Genomic DNA, 13,903 nt, shown 5'->3' on the forward strand with positions numbered 1-13,903 from the left:
TTGTTTTTCTGCAGAAAGAGTATTTATCAGAATACTTCACTATAATACTTCTCTAGTGTTTGAGTTTAATCTCATAATATTATTCAGTATTTATGCACACTGCTTGTAATAATAATATAAATAAATTTATATTCACCAATAAAAATACTGACGGTTTATACTTTCATTAAGATTCAAATATTGGCGCCCTGGTCTTCTTTTGACTTACTGTAGTCACTACAACAAAGGACATAACCATCATTTTTAAAGTTAGGGTAAATCTTCAGTCTTCATGAGTGAAAACAAACTGTAATAGAATTAAAATGGGGAAAATGTTACATTCATAATAGTTCTTATAATTATATACATTCGACAAATAGAAATTTTTATAATAATTATTATATGATGGAAACAAAAAATCCTACTGTAAAACAGCTGTTTTATTTATAATACTGTGCAAAAGCCTTGGGCACATACAAAAATATGGCATAAGCAAAATATGCTTTTGAAAACATTTTTACATGAAAGAAACTTCTATGCAGAGCAATAAAGAGTAATAAAATAAACAGTCAATATTTGAAGTGAAAACTCATTGCTTAAAATTAGGAGTGTTAGACACAGATTTGTGCAGTTTTATAAGTAAAACAGTTGTCAGGTTTTACTGAGCTTGCTGGGGAATATGAGTTCATCTGATAACTTTGTCAAACTCACACTTTTCTATTTTTATAGAATACCAGGAGTGTACGTTTTTTTTTTTTTTTTTTTCCATCAGAAAACTGGTCTGTCTTTATATTTATATTTCTTTCTTTACATTTTTGTTATTTATTTATTTATTTTTAAGTTATATATGGAAATTCTGAATGATTTTGTACATAATTATGCAACATGATAAACATATATAACAAAATTAGAACATCATATAATATGGTGCCTAAGACCTATAAACAGTTATATATATATACAACTTTTAAAAAATAAAACTGAACTAACTTTGGTTAAACAAAATAATTAAATGCAGATGTAAGTTTTTCCACTTATCATAAGTATGTAAATGTTCATATGAAGTAATTTGCTTTTAAAGCTATTATGTTCTTTTTTCGACTGAATGTCTCGATTTCAGGTAGGAACTGTTATCCCGGAACTAAGAAGCCGCGGTGTGCTGTTTCCCTTCGGAGGATGTTCTTTGTCGTGGAAAATGGCGTAGGGCGAACGTTTACATTGAGAAATTTCTACAAGCTTCTTTTCACTGCGGGCTGAAATAAACGGATTAAAATCTGTAATTGAAAACGATGGGGAGAAGCAGGAGCAGATCGCCTCCACGACGAGGTCGGGTAGCTTTTTATACTTATAATTGTTTATTCTATCTTAAAATTCTTCTCAGGTGGCTATCAGGAATAGCAGCTAGACGTTCGCGCACACTTAGATAAACAGATCGTTTGAAGTGCTAATGTAATGTGTATTTATTTAATGCGTTCGGGTTTTTAACATTATTTTAATATTAGTTGACATAATGTTTATACATTTAATGGTTTTGAGTTTTTAAACATTTTTGTTTCTGCAGAGAGACGCCGCTCGCGCTCGTCTTCCCGGGACCGAGAGCGCAGGCGCAGAGAGAGGGAACGTGAGCGAGAACGCTCGCGCTCGCGGTCTCGAGACCGCGACCGACGTAGGAGCCGCTCGCGCTCACCGCACAGGCGGCGATCCAGGTGAGAGACCATAGTCACGTGACATGATGCGCGACGTCGCCAAAGTCTAGGTCAGAAGTGTTTAAAATAAACTTAACAAACAGCGACAGTCACAACTGAGGCACATTTTAATTACTATTATTATTATAATAGTAATTATTATCTCATAATTCTCCTTAAAGCTGGGTTTTACACGTTATATAGTGGTTGGAATCAAAGGTTACCTTCTGATTCGATTCGATTAAAATTGCGTATCACGATTTTATAATAATCCGGATTTGATTTTACATTTCCATCTGATTACAATTTTAAACTCTTAAAGTTTAATGATGAAATAAAAATCAAGTGCAGCATTTAAGAATCCTAAGTAACTTCAAATACAAGAGTTTAAAATTGTTACTGAGCACCTCATATTTGTCATCCACTATAATTATGCCAAACATGGCAAATTATTCCCCCCCATCTCTAGGTCTAGACGTCACTGTCAGATACGACTCACATCAGATATTAGCTAACTAGAGAATAGTTTGACCAGGAGGAAAAAAGTGTCTTTCTTTTTATTGTCCCAGTCTACTCTGGTATCCAGAGAAACAAGGGGGGGAGGGGGAAAAAACTACAAAAGAAAAATCTTTATTGACTTATGACGTGGATGCGCACAAGTGTGGTGCTGGATAAAGACACTGGCAAAAGACACAAGTCTTGCTTTTCCATTAACATAGCCATGATTCAAATGCCAGACAGAAAAACAATAACGTTTAGTTTTAATCTCTGGCCCGGATTGTCATAACGATTTCCAAATATACTACAAATCTAAGATTTTGTTGAGGAGTATTTTACTGTAGGAAACATACACTTTATTACGTTTGTGTTATTTCTTTGCTAATTCAGCCGCATCTGTGCGTGTTTAAACGCAGGTCTCCGAGGCGACACCGTTCATCCTCGCCATCGCCGCTCAGGCAGAAGGACAGGCGAGAGGACGACCGCAAAGATTCAAAGGATAAGCCTGTGAAGGTCCATCAGATATCAGGTGGGTATGTGTGGGGGTGCTTGTTTAACAGACAACAGGAGATAAACAGGATGATGATGTATATTGTGTGTTTTGCAGCGGAGGACATGCAGGGTAAAACAGAAGAGGAAATCGAGATGATGAAGATGATGGGATTTGATTCCTTTGACTCCTCGAAGGTGAGAGCACGGCGTCACCGTGATGCACACGTGTGTCTGTTTGAGCTTAGTGTATATTATGTGCTTTGAGTAAGAAACATAATAAATATGTAAATCCCAATTAAATTATGAAAGTGTCTTCAGTAAGGTCTGCTCACTAAGGCGCAATGCTCTCGTTTGTTTTGAAACATTTAGATTAACAAAGTGAGGGAAAGAAATTATCAAAGAGTCATTGATCATCACTTGCTGGTGTCGACAAATCTCAACTTATTTGATTGTTAGATGTTTTATGCATTTATTTAGGAACGTGACGTCCCATACTTTAATATTTTTATATTTTTATTCCTCCTAAATAAGATATACTTTACATTAAATTGTGGCACTGCTGCATGCTATGGTACATACGCCATGGTTGAGGACAAAAATGCCCGGAGGCTGAGCTTATACTCTCATCTTTGAACCAACAGACAGACAAGTCGGCCATACAAATCAAATGTATACACACTCCAGGAAATGAAAAATAGTATGGTGTTTATTATTTTAATATAATTTAAAAAATAATATAATATTAACTTAAAATGTATAGCAATACATTTAGTATTAAAATATTTAAAGTTTGTGTATTAAAGGTTTTTCTTTTCCTGTAGTGTTTCTACTTTTTTTTTTTTTTTTTTTTTGGATTTGTATATATAATATGAAATGTCTTTTTGTTTTTTTTCTTTAGTATTACAATTACCTCATGTTGTTGGTTTACAGTTTTTCTGTCCGTTTGCAACTCTCAACTTTTTTTTTTGCAAGGACGTTTTCAGCTCCATGTGCACCTCAGTAGATTTGATGTGAAAATCAAACTGAGCATTGGACAGGCACTGGAAATGACGTTGCTAACGATGACCACATGATGGTGCCGTGAGACAAGATTTCCAGCCGGCTGTTGCGTTTCATCCATTTCCTCTGTCCTGCACCGAGTCACTGCGAACATCGAGGAGACGTGTTTCGGGGGGGGGTTGCTTAATTATACCGTTAACGTCATGGTGCGGCCTCACCTTACACTTTACTGAGATACTGTGAAGATCAGGACACTTCATAATTTTGTCAATGATAAATAAATTTTTTTTTTTTTTTTTATCCACACAGGTTTTTTTTCCTCTTTATGTACTTTAAAAGCAACACCTTTTGGTATAAAATTTGCTGTATATCATAAGAAACATCATGTATGAAAATGTCTTAATTATAATAACACTGATCTTCTCACTGTATCGCACAGCTCTGGTTAATCATACATACACTCGCACCATGGTGGTCTGTGTTTGTGTGTAAAATCTGTGATCGACCATGAGTCTGTGCTAAACACCACAAATGTGTGAGATCGTTTCACATCACTAGTTGTTTAACTCTTAACTTCTTTAATCTGATAAATAAACTCATGCTTCTATATAATACTTAATTAAGCATTGGTTTCATTAATTAATTAATTGATTTATTTATTTCTTTACAGGGCAAGAAGGTGGACGGTTCTGTTAATGCCCACGCCATCAACGTCACTCAGAAGCGGAAGTACAGGTACATGATTTTCTTTATAATACTCTATACTATATAACACATACTATTCCATTTATGTGCAAGAGTTTAAGTTTTGGCACCCCAACCCTAAAGCCTGTCCCCAAGGAAAGCAAACAAAGTGTAGATTTGCTACATGTTCATCTTCGTTCACACACTAACCTGCCCATCTCGTAAATCCAGATTACTGATTCACAAATTTTTTGTTACATTTTTTTTCTCCATTGGAAAGCATTCTGAAGTCGGGACTCTATTGATCCCGAATGATAAATTGCAGGAACGTGATTTGAGACACTGTTCATTTATACCCAGAGCACTCGCAAAACCTTTTTTGGCTGTCGAACGCACCGTATGCCAGTGATTGTAGACGCAGATGGAGGATGTGGTAAAGAATAATAATCCCGACAACAGGTGCACTAGGAGCACTGGGATATGTAGTGCACTTCTGTTCATGTACGAGGTGCGTTCGAGTCAAAGGAGGACTTTTGATTGTGCAGAATAACAAAAACTCTCAAAACAAACAAAATAATCTCTTGCTACACGAATGCACTTATCCCAGTGTTTCACTAGTGCATGGATAGAAAGTTTTCTCAGTACACCGATGCCATGATCAGACCACCTCGGCTGAGATGTCATTGACGTTCCTAAAAACATTTGCACCGTTCCAATGTTTTACTGCGGCTAAACGTGTCATCACCATACTGTACCTTAAAGTCTCCTGTAAATGACGCTTGCTTTTTCATCTTCGTTCATCAGGAACATCATTAAGTCCCAGTTTGACTTTAACACCCCTTGTCATTTAAACACAGTGTTTTAAAATACTATAAATACTAAGAAATAATAAAATTAACACTAACAAACATTACTGTAGTCTGTTCTGTCTAAAAGCATGACTACAATCCCATCTCAAAATCGTACGAGAAAAGGTTATAAGAAAATAAACATAACTAATGTCGGATGAAATGGTTGTACCAATTATTTGGAAAGCCATGATTACAGTAAATAAATGTATAATAATTATATATACATTATAAATAAAAATATACATGTGAAATGTAAAGTCTAGTTTAAATAAAATGGAGGTGTAGAAAAGGAAAAATCAGAATTGATGCACATCTGTCGGCTTTGGTTTAATTAAAAAACAGGTTTTGTTTAAATACTTTCCTGTGAAATAAATCTCAACACAATAAAAAAGCTCAAAATTTCTATAATTTGCCCCCTTTCACGCTCCCATGACGTGCCGAGACGTCTGCACAAGTTTTATTTGATTTTTTTTATCCATCTGCATGCTGCTGAAGAGATGCCGTGTTGTTTACTCGCTCTGTTAGCAGCAGCAGCTCCTCGTGCCAGCCGGCCAATCACATCCACAGTCATTTCCCAGCTCAGAGACAAAGGCTCTCATTGGCTGACAATGATGTAATATGTTGGTGCAGAGAGGAGACCAATGATGTAATCATATTTTCTTTCACAGGCAATATATGAACAGAAAAGGTGGCTTCAACAGACCTCTGGACTTCATCGCTTGATGGAAGATGGATCTCCAACTTTTTTCACTTTTTCTCTTCCATCATGTGTATATTTTAATTTTTGTTTGTGTTAATACTACATGCGTAAATATTGTTACTGTTATATATCCATAGTATACATACATGTACGGATTTCCTGACTTTGAATAAAATGTGGCAACTAATGCTTGCACCTTTTTTATTCTATAAATAATTCTGGTGTTTAATATACTGTAATTTTCTATATGATGTAGAACAAATCCACCCAGAGTCAGGTTTTATTATTTACATCCACACACACAGACACACTGCACTTTATCGAATCATTCCAGTTATTTTATTCTACTTTTAACATCAGTCACATATTAAATGATAACATTTATTGCTAATACATATTCCATATAAAGGTCCATCCAAGGATAGATTAAAATGTAAGCACTGAGCTGAAAACTTTATAGCACGATGTTACAGTTGTAGATAATGGACATCACATGAGAAGTCATGTTTCTGTAAAACAGCATGTGCAGAGGAGAGTGGGCGTAGCTACGATAGACTTCCGGGGGTGTTGCTGCTCTTCAACCAATCACACGCGAGCGTGCTCGTGCGAGGCGACCAATAGCGATCGAACCACAAAACGAAGCGTTTCCGACTAAAACTAACAGCAATAACTACACCATTCGTGTTTTAACCTTACGTTTGTTTTAAACCTTACCAAAATTATTTATTTTCCACCTCCATTCTACAGCGTTGATTAATAGGAAAGCGGACTTGTGGTCACGTGCGGCTCTGGTTTCTATGACAGGAGCTGCTGACCAATAGGGAACCCGCTTCCTGACTCGCGTCACCCAATAGCAGACCGTTTTGCGGTCGCGTTTCAAAATGATAACTAGTGAACTCGTTGAACAGAAGTTAACGTTACGTTGGTGCCTAGGTAGTGCGCGTGAATAGGGAACAAGGATGTGATTGAGACCGAACCGGCGGTGGAGCGAGGGGATAATATGACAGTCGCTTCGCTGCCGTCTCAGCTGCCCGAGAGAAGGAAAGAGAGAGATAAGAATTCAGCTAGCTGCGCTTTTTAAAATAAAACAATAATTATAACAATAAATGATTATTGATAATGCACCTTAGTGTTATTAGTTGATTTGAGTTTACGACTTGAGGATATTTTTGTGCACAGAGTCTGGCACTTTGTGTTTGTTTTTATTTTTTACTTTTCGAATCAACTAGCAGCTCAGTTATTGTTTATTTTTATATAAATATCTATAAAAATAATACACTTTAAGAGTGTAGAAGGGGAAAATCTTTAACAAGGATTTGCAATCTTTAACAAATTGAATACATTATTAACAATCCTGGGCTAAGCTGCTGCTGTCGGAGCTTGTTTTTGTTTTTGACAGCTTGGAGGATTTACAAGAAGAAGAAGGGAAAAAACACATTTATCTTTTTAAAAAAAAAACAAAAAAAAAACAGCAAAAACAAATTGTTTTTTATTTGCACCAAACTGTTTTTGTGCATTCGTTTTTTTTTTTGGCTGCTTGTTTTTGTTTTAGTTTTTTCCCCTTTTCTCAGTTTGTCTCTTAAAAAAGAAATAATAATAATACAAGCTCAAAAAGCTGGCTCACTGACTGTATATTTGTTTATATATATATATATATAAAATAACACTTTTTGCCCCATCAATGCTGTCATTGAGCTAGCTCTTGTTTTTTCCCCCTTTTTTTAGTTATTTTTTAAGAAATAAATATATTTATATATACATATGTTTTTCCTCCTTTAATCTACAAGGACGCGCGCGAGACAACCACAGCAACATTTGCCCATTACGTCATTTATTTTTATATAAATTTTTTTTCTTATCTTTTTTTTTTTTAATATTGCTGTTATTGTTGAACATGGCCGCCATCGGGATGGTGCAGATGTTGATCGAAGCTGCTGAGTATCTTGATCGTAGAGAAAGAGGTAAATAATACACTTGAAAGAAAATATATTGTTTATTATTACTTAAATGCATTGCATGCATTTTTTTTGGTTTGCGTGCATGCACGCGCTCTGTGTTCGCGTGCGTGCGCGCGTGTTCGTCTGCGTTTCCTAATGTAACCCTTTTATCTGAGATTGCAAAGCATAAGATTAATATATATATATTTTTGCATACATTTTGTTGTTGTTGTGGTTCATTTGCAAGTATCACGTGGTCCCCCCCCCCCCCTCGTTTTTTTCTGAGCTTTGCATGCATTCTCATGCATGCCACAATGTGTGTGTGTGTGTGTGTGTGTGCATGCTTTTTTGCTGGGATAATCGTGGGATTAAAATTTTTTTGAGTCCTGATGGAGGTTTTCCTAGCTCATCATCATTGTCCTCCGACTCTTTTTTTTTCTTCTCCCTCCTTCCTTCCTCTCCCTCCTCCTGGATGTGTTGTGGTTTGGGCTCTTGGGTTTACTCCAGTTCAGATGACATCATTGACCCAAAAGCTGTACATTTACCCTTTTTTTTCTTTCCTTATTTTTTATTTTTTTTAAGACAGACATTTCCCGTTTTTTGCACGACAGGATGCTTTTAGAGCATGCACATATTTTAATAATAATAATAGTAATTATTATTATTGCTACTATAATCATTAAAAGATCAGGTTATTTATTTGTCCATGTGTTTATTTTTGCAGAAGCAGAACACGGGTATGCCTCAATGTTACCGTTCACCAGCCACAAAGACAGGGACGGCTCCAAGAGGAAAAATAAAAGCAAGAAAAATTGCAGCAGCAGGTAAAACGTGTGACCTAGTTTCAGCCATTTGATGCTCATCCCACATACTCACATACTCATACATCCATAATACACATTAAACCTAAAAATTACTTTCACATTTTACATGTGCCGATTCTTAGGCACTAGATGTGTCTGCATATTTATACATGCATATTTATGCGTTAAACATTTCTCTGTTACAGATGCAATGAATATCCATATTCACTATACACTATACACTATGCACGTATACAAATAGTTGTGTACCAGATATGAAAACTAAATTTATTTATGCATTAACCATCGATGCACTATGCAGGTGCCAACTTTTATGCATTTAGACATGTATACATGAAATGTATATATGCACTAACCATGGATGCACTTGGCAGGTGCCAGTACTTATGCACTAGATGTCTGTACACTAAATGTACATAAGCATTAATCAAGGGTGCAGTTGGCAGGTGTCAATACTTATATGTCAGATATGTGTACTCGAAATAGTTATATGCACTAATCATTAATGTACTATGCGAGTGCCCATACTTAATCACTAAATATTTATGATCTAACCGTACTTGTAGGCTACAGATGCACGTTCAGGTGCCAACACTTGTGCATTTAGATATGTATACATGAAATTTATATATGCACTAACCACTGAGGCACTAGACAGGTGCCAATACTTATTCATCAAATATTTATGATCTTACCATACTTATAGACTATGGATGCATGTTCAGGTGCCAATACTTATGCACTTGGGTGTGTATACACAAAATGTACACATGCACTATCCATGGATGGACTAGGCAGGTGCCAATATTTATGTACGAAGAATGTAGCAGTCATAGTGCCAATACTTATACACTAGGTATATGTGTATTGATTGCTTTACACTTAACATGTAAACATTAGAAAGGTGCCAAAACATTTGCTTCGAAACAGAAAACTGGAACTTGACTGCAGGTAGGACTGAGGAAGGGGAGTCATTTGGGGAGTCATTTGGGGAGTCATTTGGGGAGTCGAAGCTTGCGTGATCACCGGGACTCTATCCAACACCATATCTGTATTTCTCCAAAATAACAACACATTTGTATAAACACTCACTTAACCCTCCCACACGAACTCCTGATCCTTCACTGCCATCTCTTTTTCCTTAACATACCCCTTCTGCTAACCGTGACATACGTGAGCCGTGTAAAAATACGGTTAGCACGGGCACGGCGTGTTGGGAGATCTCCTCAGGAAGCGCTGCAGCCGTGCTACTCCACCAATCAGCAGGATTTTACACCCTGTGTCTATTTCTGTCGACCGGCGGCACCCGAGCCAAGATTCAGTCTCAGTGCTCAGGAGGCAGATAAATGCGTCTCGAAATACACCTTCATTACTACGAGGGGCGTTCAGGTCCAACAGGGACTTGTGATGAAATTTCTTGTGATACGAAGGCGATTGACATTTCCAGAAGACTTCGAGTACAGTACGGTGATGAGACTCTGTCAAATGAGCCTCAGTAAAACATTTAAACCATGCGAACGTTTTAAAGAAGTTATTGCCACATCCCCTGTATGGTCCTGAATTCGTTTTAGGCCATTTCGACAAGGAGTTCCTGGGAGGCCGGTGTTTCAGACTGAATCAGACCGGCTCTGGCGTACTGAGAAGACTTTCTACCTTTTGACATTGAGATAAGTGCATTAGTGTAGCAGAGGACTACAGTATATAGACGGATCTCGGTTTATTGATGCGCAAAAAGTCAGCTAAAATCAGAAACTGGTCTTATTACTGAATCCATTATCATGATGAATTGTCACACTTCTTTGTGATGCGACGGTAGTGTTGCTATTCCTCCAGCACTGGTTTAAGATAAAAATTTAATACAGATTTTTATTTCTGATAGTTTGAGTTTTTTACATCATTAATTCAAATAAATGTATTTGTCCTGAACACAGTCTGATATGCAGGAACGCACTTAAATGACTGTCTGTGACCTAAACATTATAGATAAGATATAATAAAAGGATCGAAATATTTTTGCAATAAGAAAAAAGAACAAAATTGCACTTAGAAAAAGATTTTAATAAAATTTTATAGTATTTTATACAAATTTTATAAAATTATAAAATTATAAAATAAATTTTATACAAATAAAATTGTATAAGTAAAATCAGTATTATTGTGTTATTGTCTGTGATAAATTATCTTAACTAATTAAAAAAGACGTAGGTTAAGCAAGAAAGGATGTTTTAAATAAAAAGAAAGGAAGAAATGTAGGTAACGACAAATTTAGTAAGAAAGAAAGGTGAGGAATGAAAAAACTACAAAGACATTCATAAGAAATAAAAGGAAATGATAATGAGAAAGAAGGAAAAAGACAGAAAGAAGAATAAAGAAGGTAGTGAAGGAAAAAAAAGCAAAGAAATTCAATAATAAAAAAAAGGTAAACAAATAAATGAACAGTTTTATCACTATATGATGGCGTGTCTCATCCTGCAGCCTCAGAAGCTCTTTACTCGGCACAGATGATTTTTTTTTTGTCTGAAATGTCTTGTTTCTATGGAAACGTTGTGAACTTTGCTTTATTTTTACATCTTCTACTATTATCAGTGACGCTGGCTGAGGCCGCTGCCTCGATTAGTTCAGGTTTTTATGAAGTGCATGAGGAGACGCTGCCTCCCACGCCGAATCACCGCGCAGAGACGCCACTCGCTTTTCTCGCGCATGTGACCGTCTGCACCATGGAACAGTAACGCTGTAGCAATAATGTCATCGTGGACATCTGAGGATCCACTCGAAATGAGAGAGAGAGAGAAAGAGAGAGATTGTCTCATCATATTCCATTGTTAAACTGTTCAGTGATGCTGGTATTATTTATGGCAGCGAGGACGAGAAATGAAAAACATTTAAACAGTAAATCAAATCGATATCTGTACTCGGCCGTTTTTAATCCTTTTTATTTTCCTGGACGTCGATCAGAGGTCAAAGTCACAGAATTTCATTTAAAAGACAGGGGTTTTAAAGAAACGACTTATTAAACGTGTCACATCTGTGCACTCTGAATAAATGTGTAAAGATGAACGTATCATAGCGGTTTAAAACGTTTGAAGCGGTTTTATCGTCCTCCGCGAAAGCTGCGTCGAATTCTGGATTCCGGGTCCTGATCGGTCGGAAGATGATGAAGAAAATTCGTAAAGTAGCACAGCTGCACGTTACAGGGTTAGCAATAATCACGCCGCAGATATCCCTCGAAGGCTTCGATACAAGACGCAGATCTGGCAAGTTACTGGGTGCCAACCGCCGTAAAACAAGGAGAGCAAAAAGAAATACGTTCTCGTTTCTATGGCAACATAGGAGTCACGGACACCCTATCGATGTCCACTTTTCCCCCGCACTCTCAGACACGACGGATCAGCCACTAGATGGTCTGACGGTCTGAGCCACTAAACCGTGGCCTCGTCCTCAGAACTTATTATCATCCCGCGTTCAAGTGCGACTCGAGAGAAAGGCCGTGTGTCGTACTTCCGATTCATCACACACACACTCCCACGCTTCTCCTCCACCCCCACTCCTGTTAATTACTCAACCATCATTCACCACCACAGGACTCTGCACATCACGACCCCCCCCCCACCCCCATCGTCCTCGTCCTCTTTCCTTTTGAACAGGACCGAGCTGATTGTTCTGTTCATCGCCTCATTATGCAGCCTGTCATCCACACCAGCTTTGATTCTTTTTTTTTTTTTTTTTTGGGATTATGATTATCGTCGGTGCTAAACGTGAGCTGTTTTCAGGTCGTAGCTCGAACGAAGAAATCAACTCGGGTCAGAGACGCAGACGAGGCTGCGGCGTACGGACGTCGCGGTTTAGGACGCGGCAGGACCTTGAGCGGGAGCTAGGGGTCAGAGAGGTCGGCCATGTCACACATCGTGTCTCTTTTCAGTGTAAATGGAAGGAAAAGTTTCACTTCAGGCTTTAATATAATACATTTATTATTTTTCAACTGTAAACAAAATAGCGTGGTTTCTTTCCTTCTATCTGACGTGAGCCGTGTTAGCTTCGTTTCCCTGCAGCTTGCATTTAAAATACATCTTCATCCTGGAACATGTTCACGTCATTCTCGTCACACGCCGGCCCAAACTCGCAGAATTAACGCTACTACACGGGCCTTTAAAAGGCATTGTGGGTAATTTAGGAAATTGTCAACCAAATTGGCTGTGTGAGTGTTTATTTTTACGTCCAAGTCAAATCAAAAGGTGTGTGTACAAATGACATGCGGACAAGCTTCTGGTGTGTGTGTGTGTGTGTGTGTGAGACAGAAGATAACTGGATATAAATGTCGGATATGGGTAACCCCAGGGTCAGCGCTATTTATACTTATACGCAGCAGTGTTGGTTGTGGTCAAGAAGGAAAATCCTATCGTTGCAGGATGTAGTGTGTGTGTGTGTGTGTGTGTAAGAGAGAGAGAGAGTGAGCTTCATCAGCTTTCTGAAGCAAATCCAGATCGTCTTGATCTTCCAAACACTGAACCATATTTCTTCCCCAGCTATCGCACGTTGTCATGGCAACATCTTTGCGTTTCCCGTGGAACCTCCCTTGCCGCGTAGGGAGACCGCCTCAGAGATCCCTCAAGCTGAGGAGACCCTAACACGGCAGCCAGTTTATTTCTCGTTAGATTTGTGGTTTTTACACATTTTCTTACAAAAACAAAAAAAGTAGTCATTGGCGTGTGAAAACGTTCTAAAGTTTTTCATTAAATATCGTACAGCAGTCGGTCATTCTGGTGTAGTGGCGGACAAATTATATTTGGTATACCAGGGAGTATCAGGGGAGTCAGCAGGGACCCACTGATACCATATTATCACGATACTCAGGTGTCGAATCCGTTTGTCTTTCCTTTCTGTAAGTGTCGCGGTTTAATAAACGCCCAGATTTAATGTTTATTTTAGATTTTGTTCCAATTCTAAAGAAATAATTTAGTCCTAACGTACAAGATTTAGTGAAGACGCAGCACCACGTTAGCAAGAAGAAAAGGTTTCGGTTTGGTTTTTAAAGCAGTCGGTGCCGAGAAGAATCATAAATTAAAGTTAAGTGAGGTTTGAAGTTGATTTATTATATGTTTTTTTCTCATTTACATGTCTATTCTAAATGTTTGGATTGTTCTTATATGCAAAAATATGATTATAGTGTTGGAAATATTGGTAATATTGGTAATTATGGATGGAACGGATTATCAGCATTTACATTATTTCTTATGGGACAATGCGCTTCACAATA

At 37.5% G+C, this 13,903-nt stretch overlaps 2 protein-coding genes across 3 annotated transcripts in view; both read left to right on the forward strand.

Annotated features, from left to right (window-relative positions):
• Window positions 1-1,167: 1,167 nt before the first annotated feature.
• Window positions 1,168-6,075, forward strand: snrnp27 (small nuclear ribonucleoprotein 27 (U4/U6.U5)). Its single transcript, XM_053481076.1, has 6 exons — window positions 1,168-1,305; window positions 1,541-1,685; window positions 2,579-2,691; window positions 2,770-2,849; window positions 4,324-4,388; window positions 5,857-6,075. Exons 1-6 carry the CDS (start codon window positions 1,269-1,271, stop codon window positions 5,909-5,911), a joined length of 495 nt encoding a protein of 164 aa, XP_053337051.1. The 5' UTR covers window positions 1,168-1,268; the 3' UTR covers window positions 5,912-6,075.
• An 854-nt stretch (window positions 6,076-6,929) lies between these two features.
• The window catches only part of mxd1 (MAX dimerization protein 1), a 42,181-nt gene continuing 35,207 nt past the window's right edge, over window positions 6,930-13,903 (forward strand). For both annotated transcript variants that reach the window (XM_053481290.1, XM_053481291.1), the window contains exons 1-2: window positions 6,930-7,849; window positions 8,550-8,649. In XM_053481290.1, the coding sequence (XP_053337265.1) occupies window positions 7,783-7,849; window positions 8,550-8,649 (167 nt within the window). In that variant the 5' untranslated portion in view covers window positions 6,930-7,782. The remainder of the gene's footprint in view (window positions 7,850-8,549; window positions 8,650-13,903) is intronic.

This window comes from Clarias gariepinus, chromosome 21, assembly GCF_024256425.1.
Source record: "Clarias gariepinus isolate MV-2021 ecotype Netherlands chromosome 21, CGAR_prim_01v2, whole genome shotgun sequence".
Lineage (NCBI taxonomy): Eukaryota > Metazoa > Chordata > Actinopteri > Siluriformes > Clariidae > Clarias > Clarias gariepinus.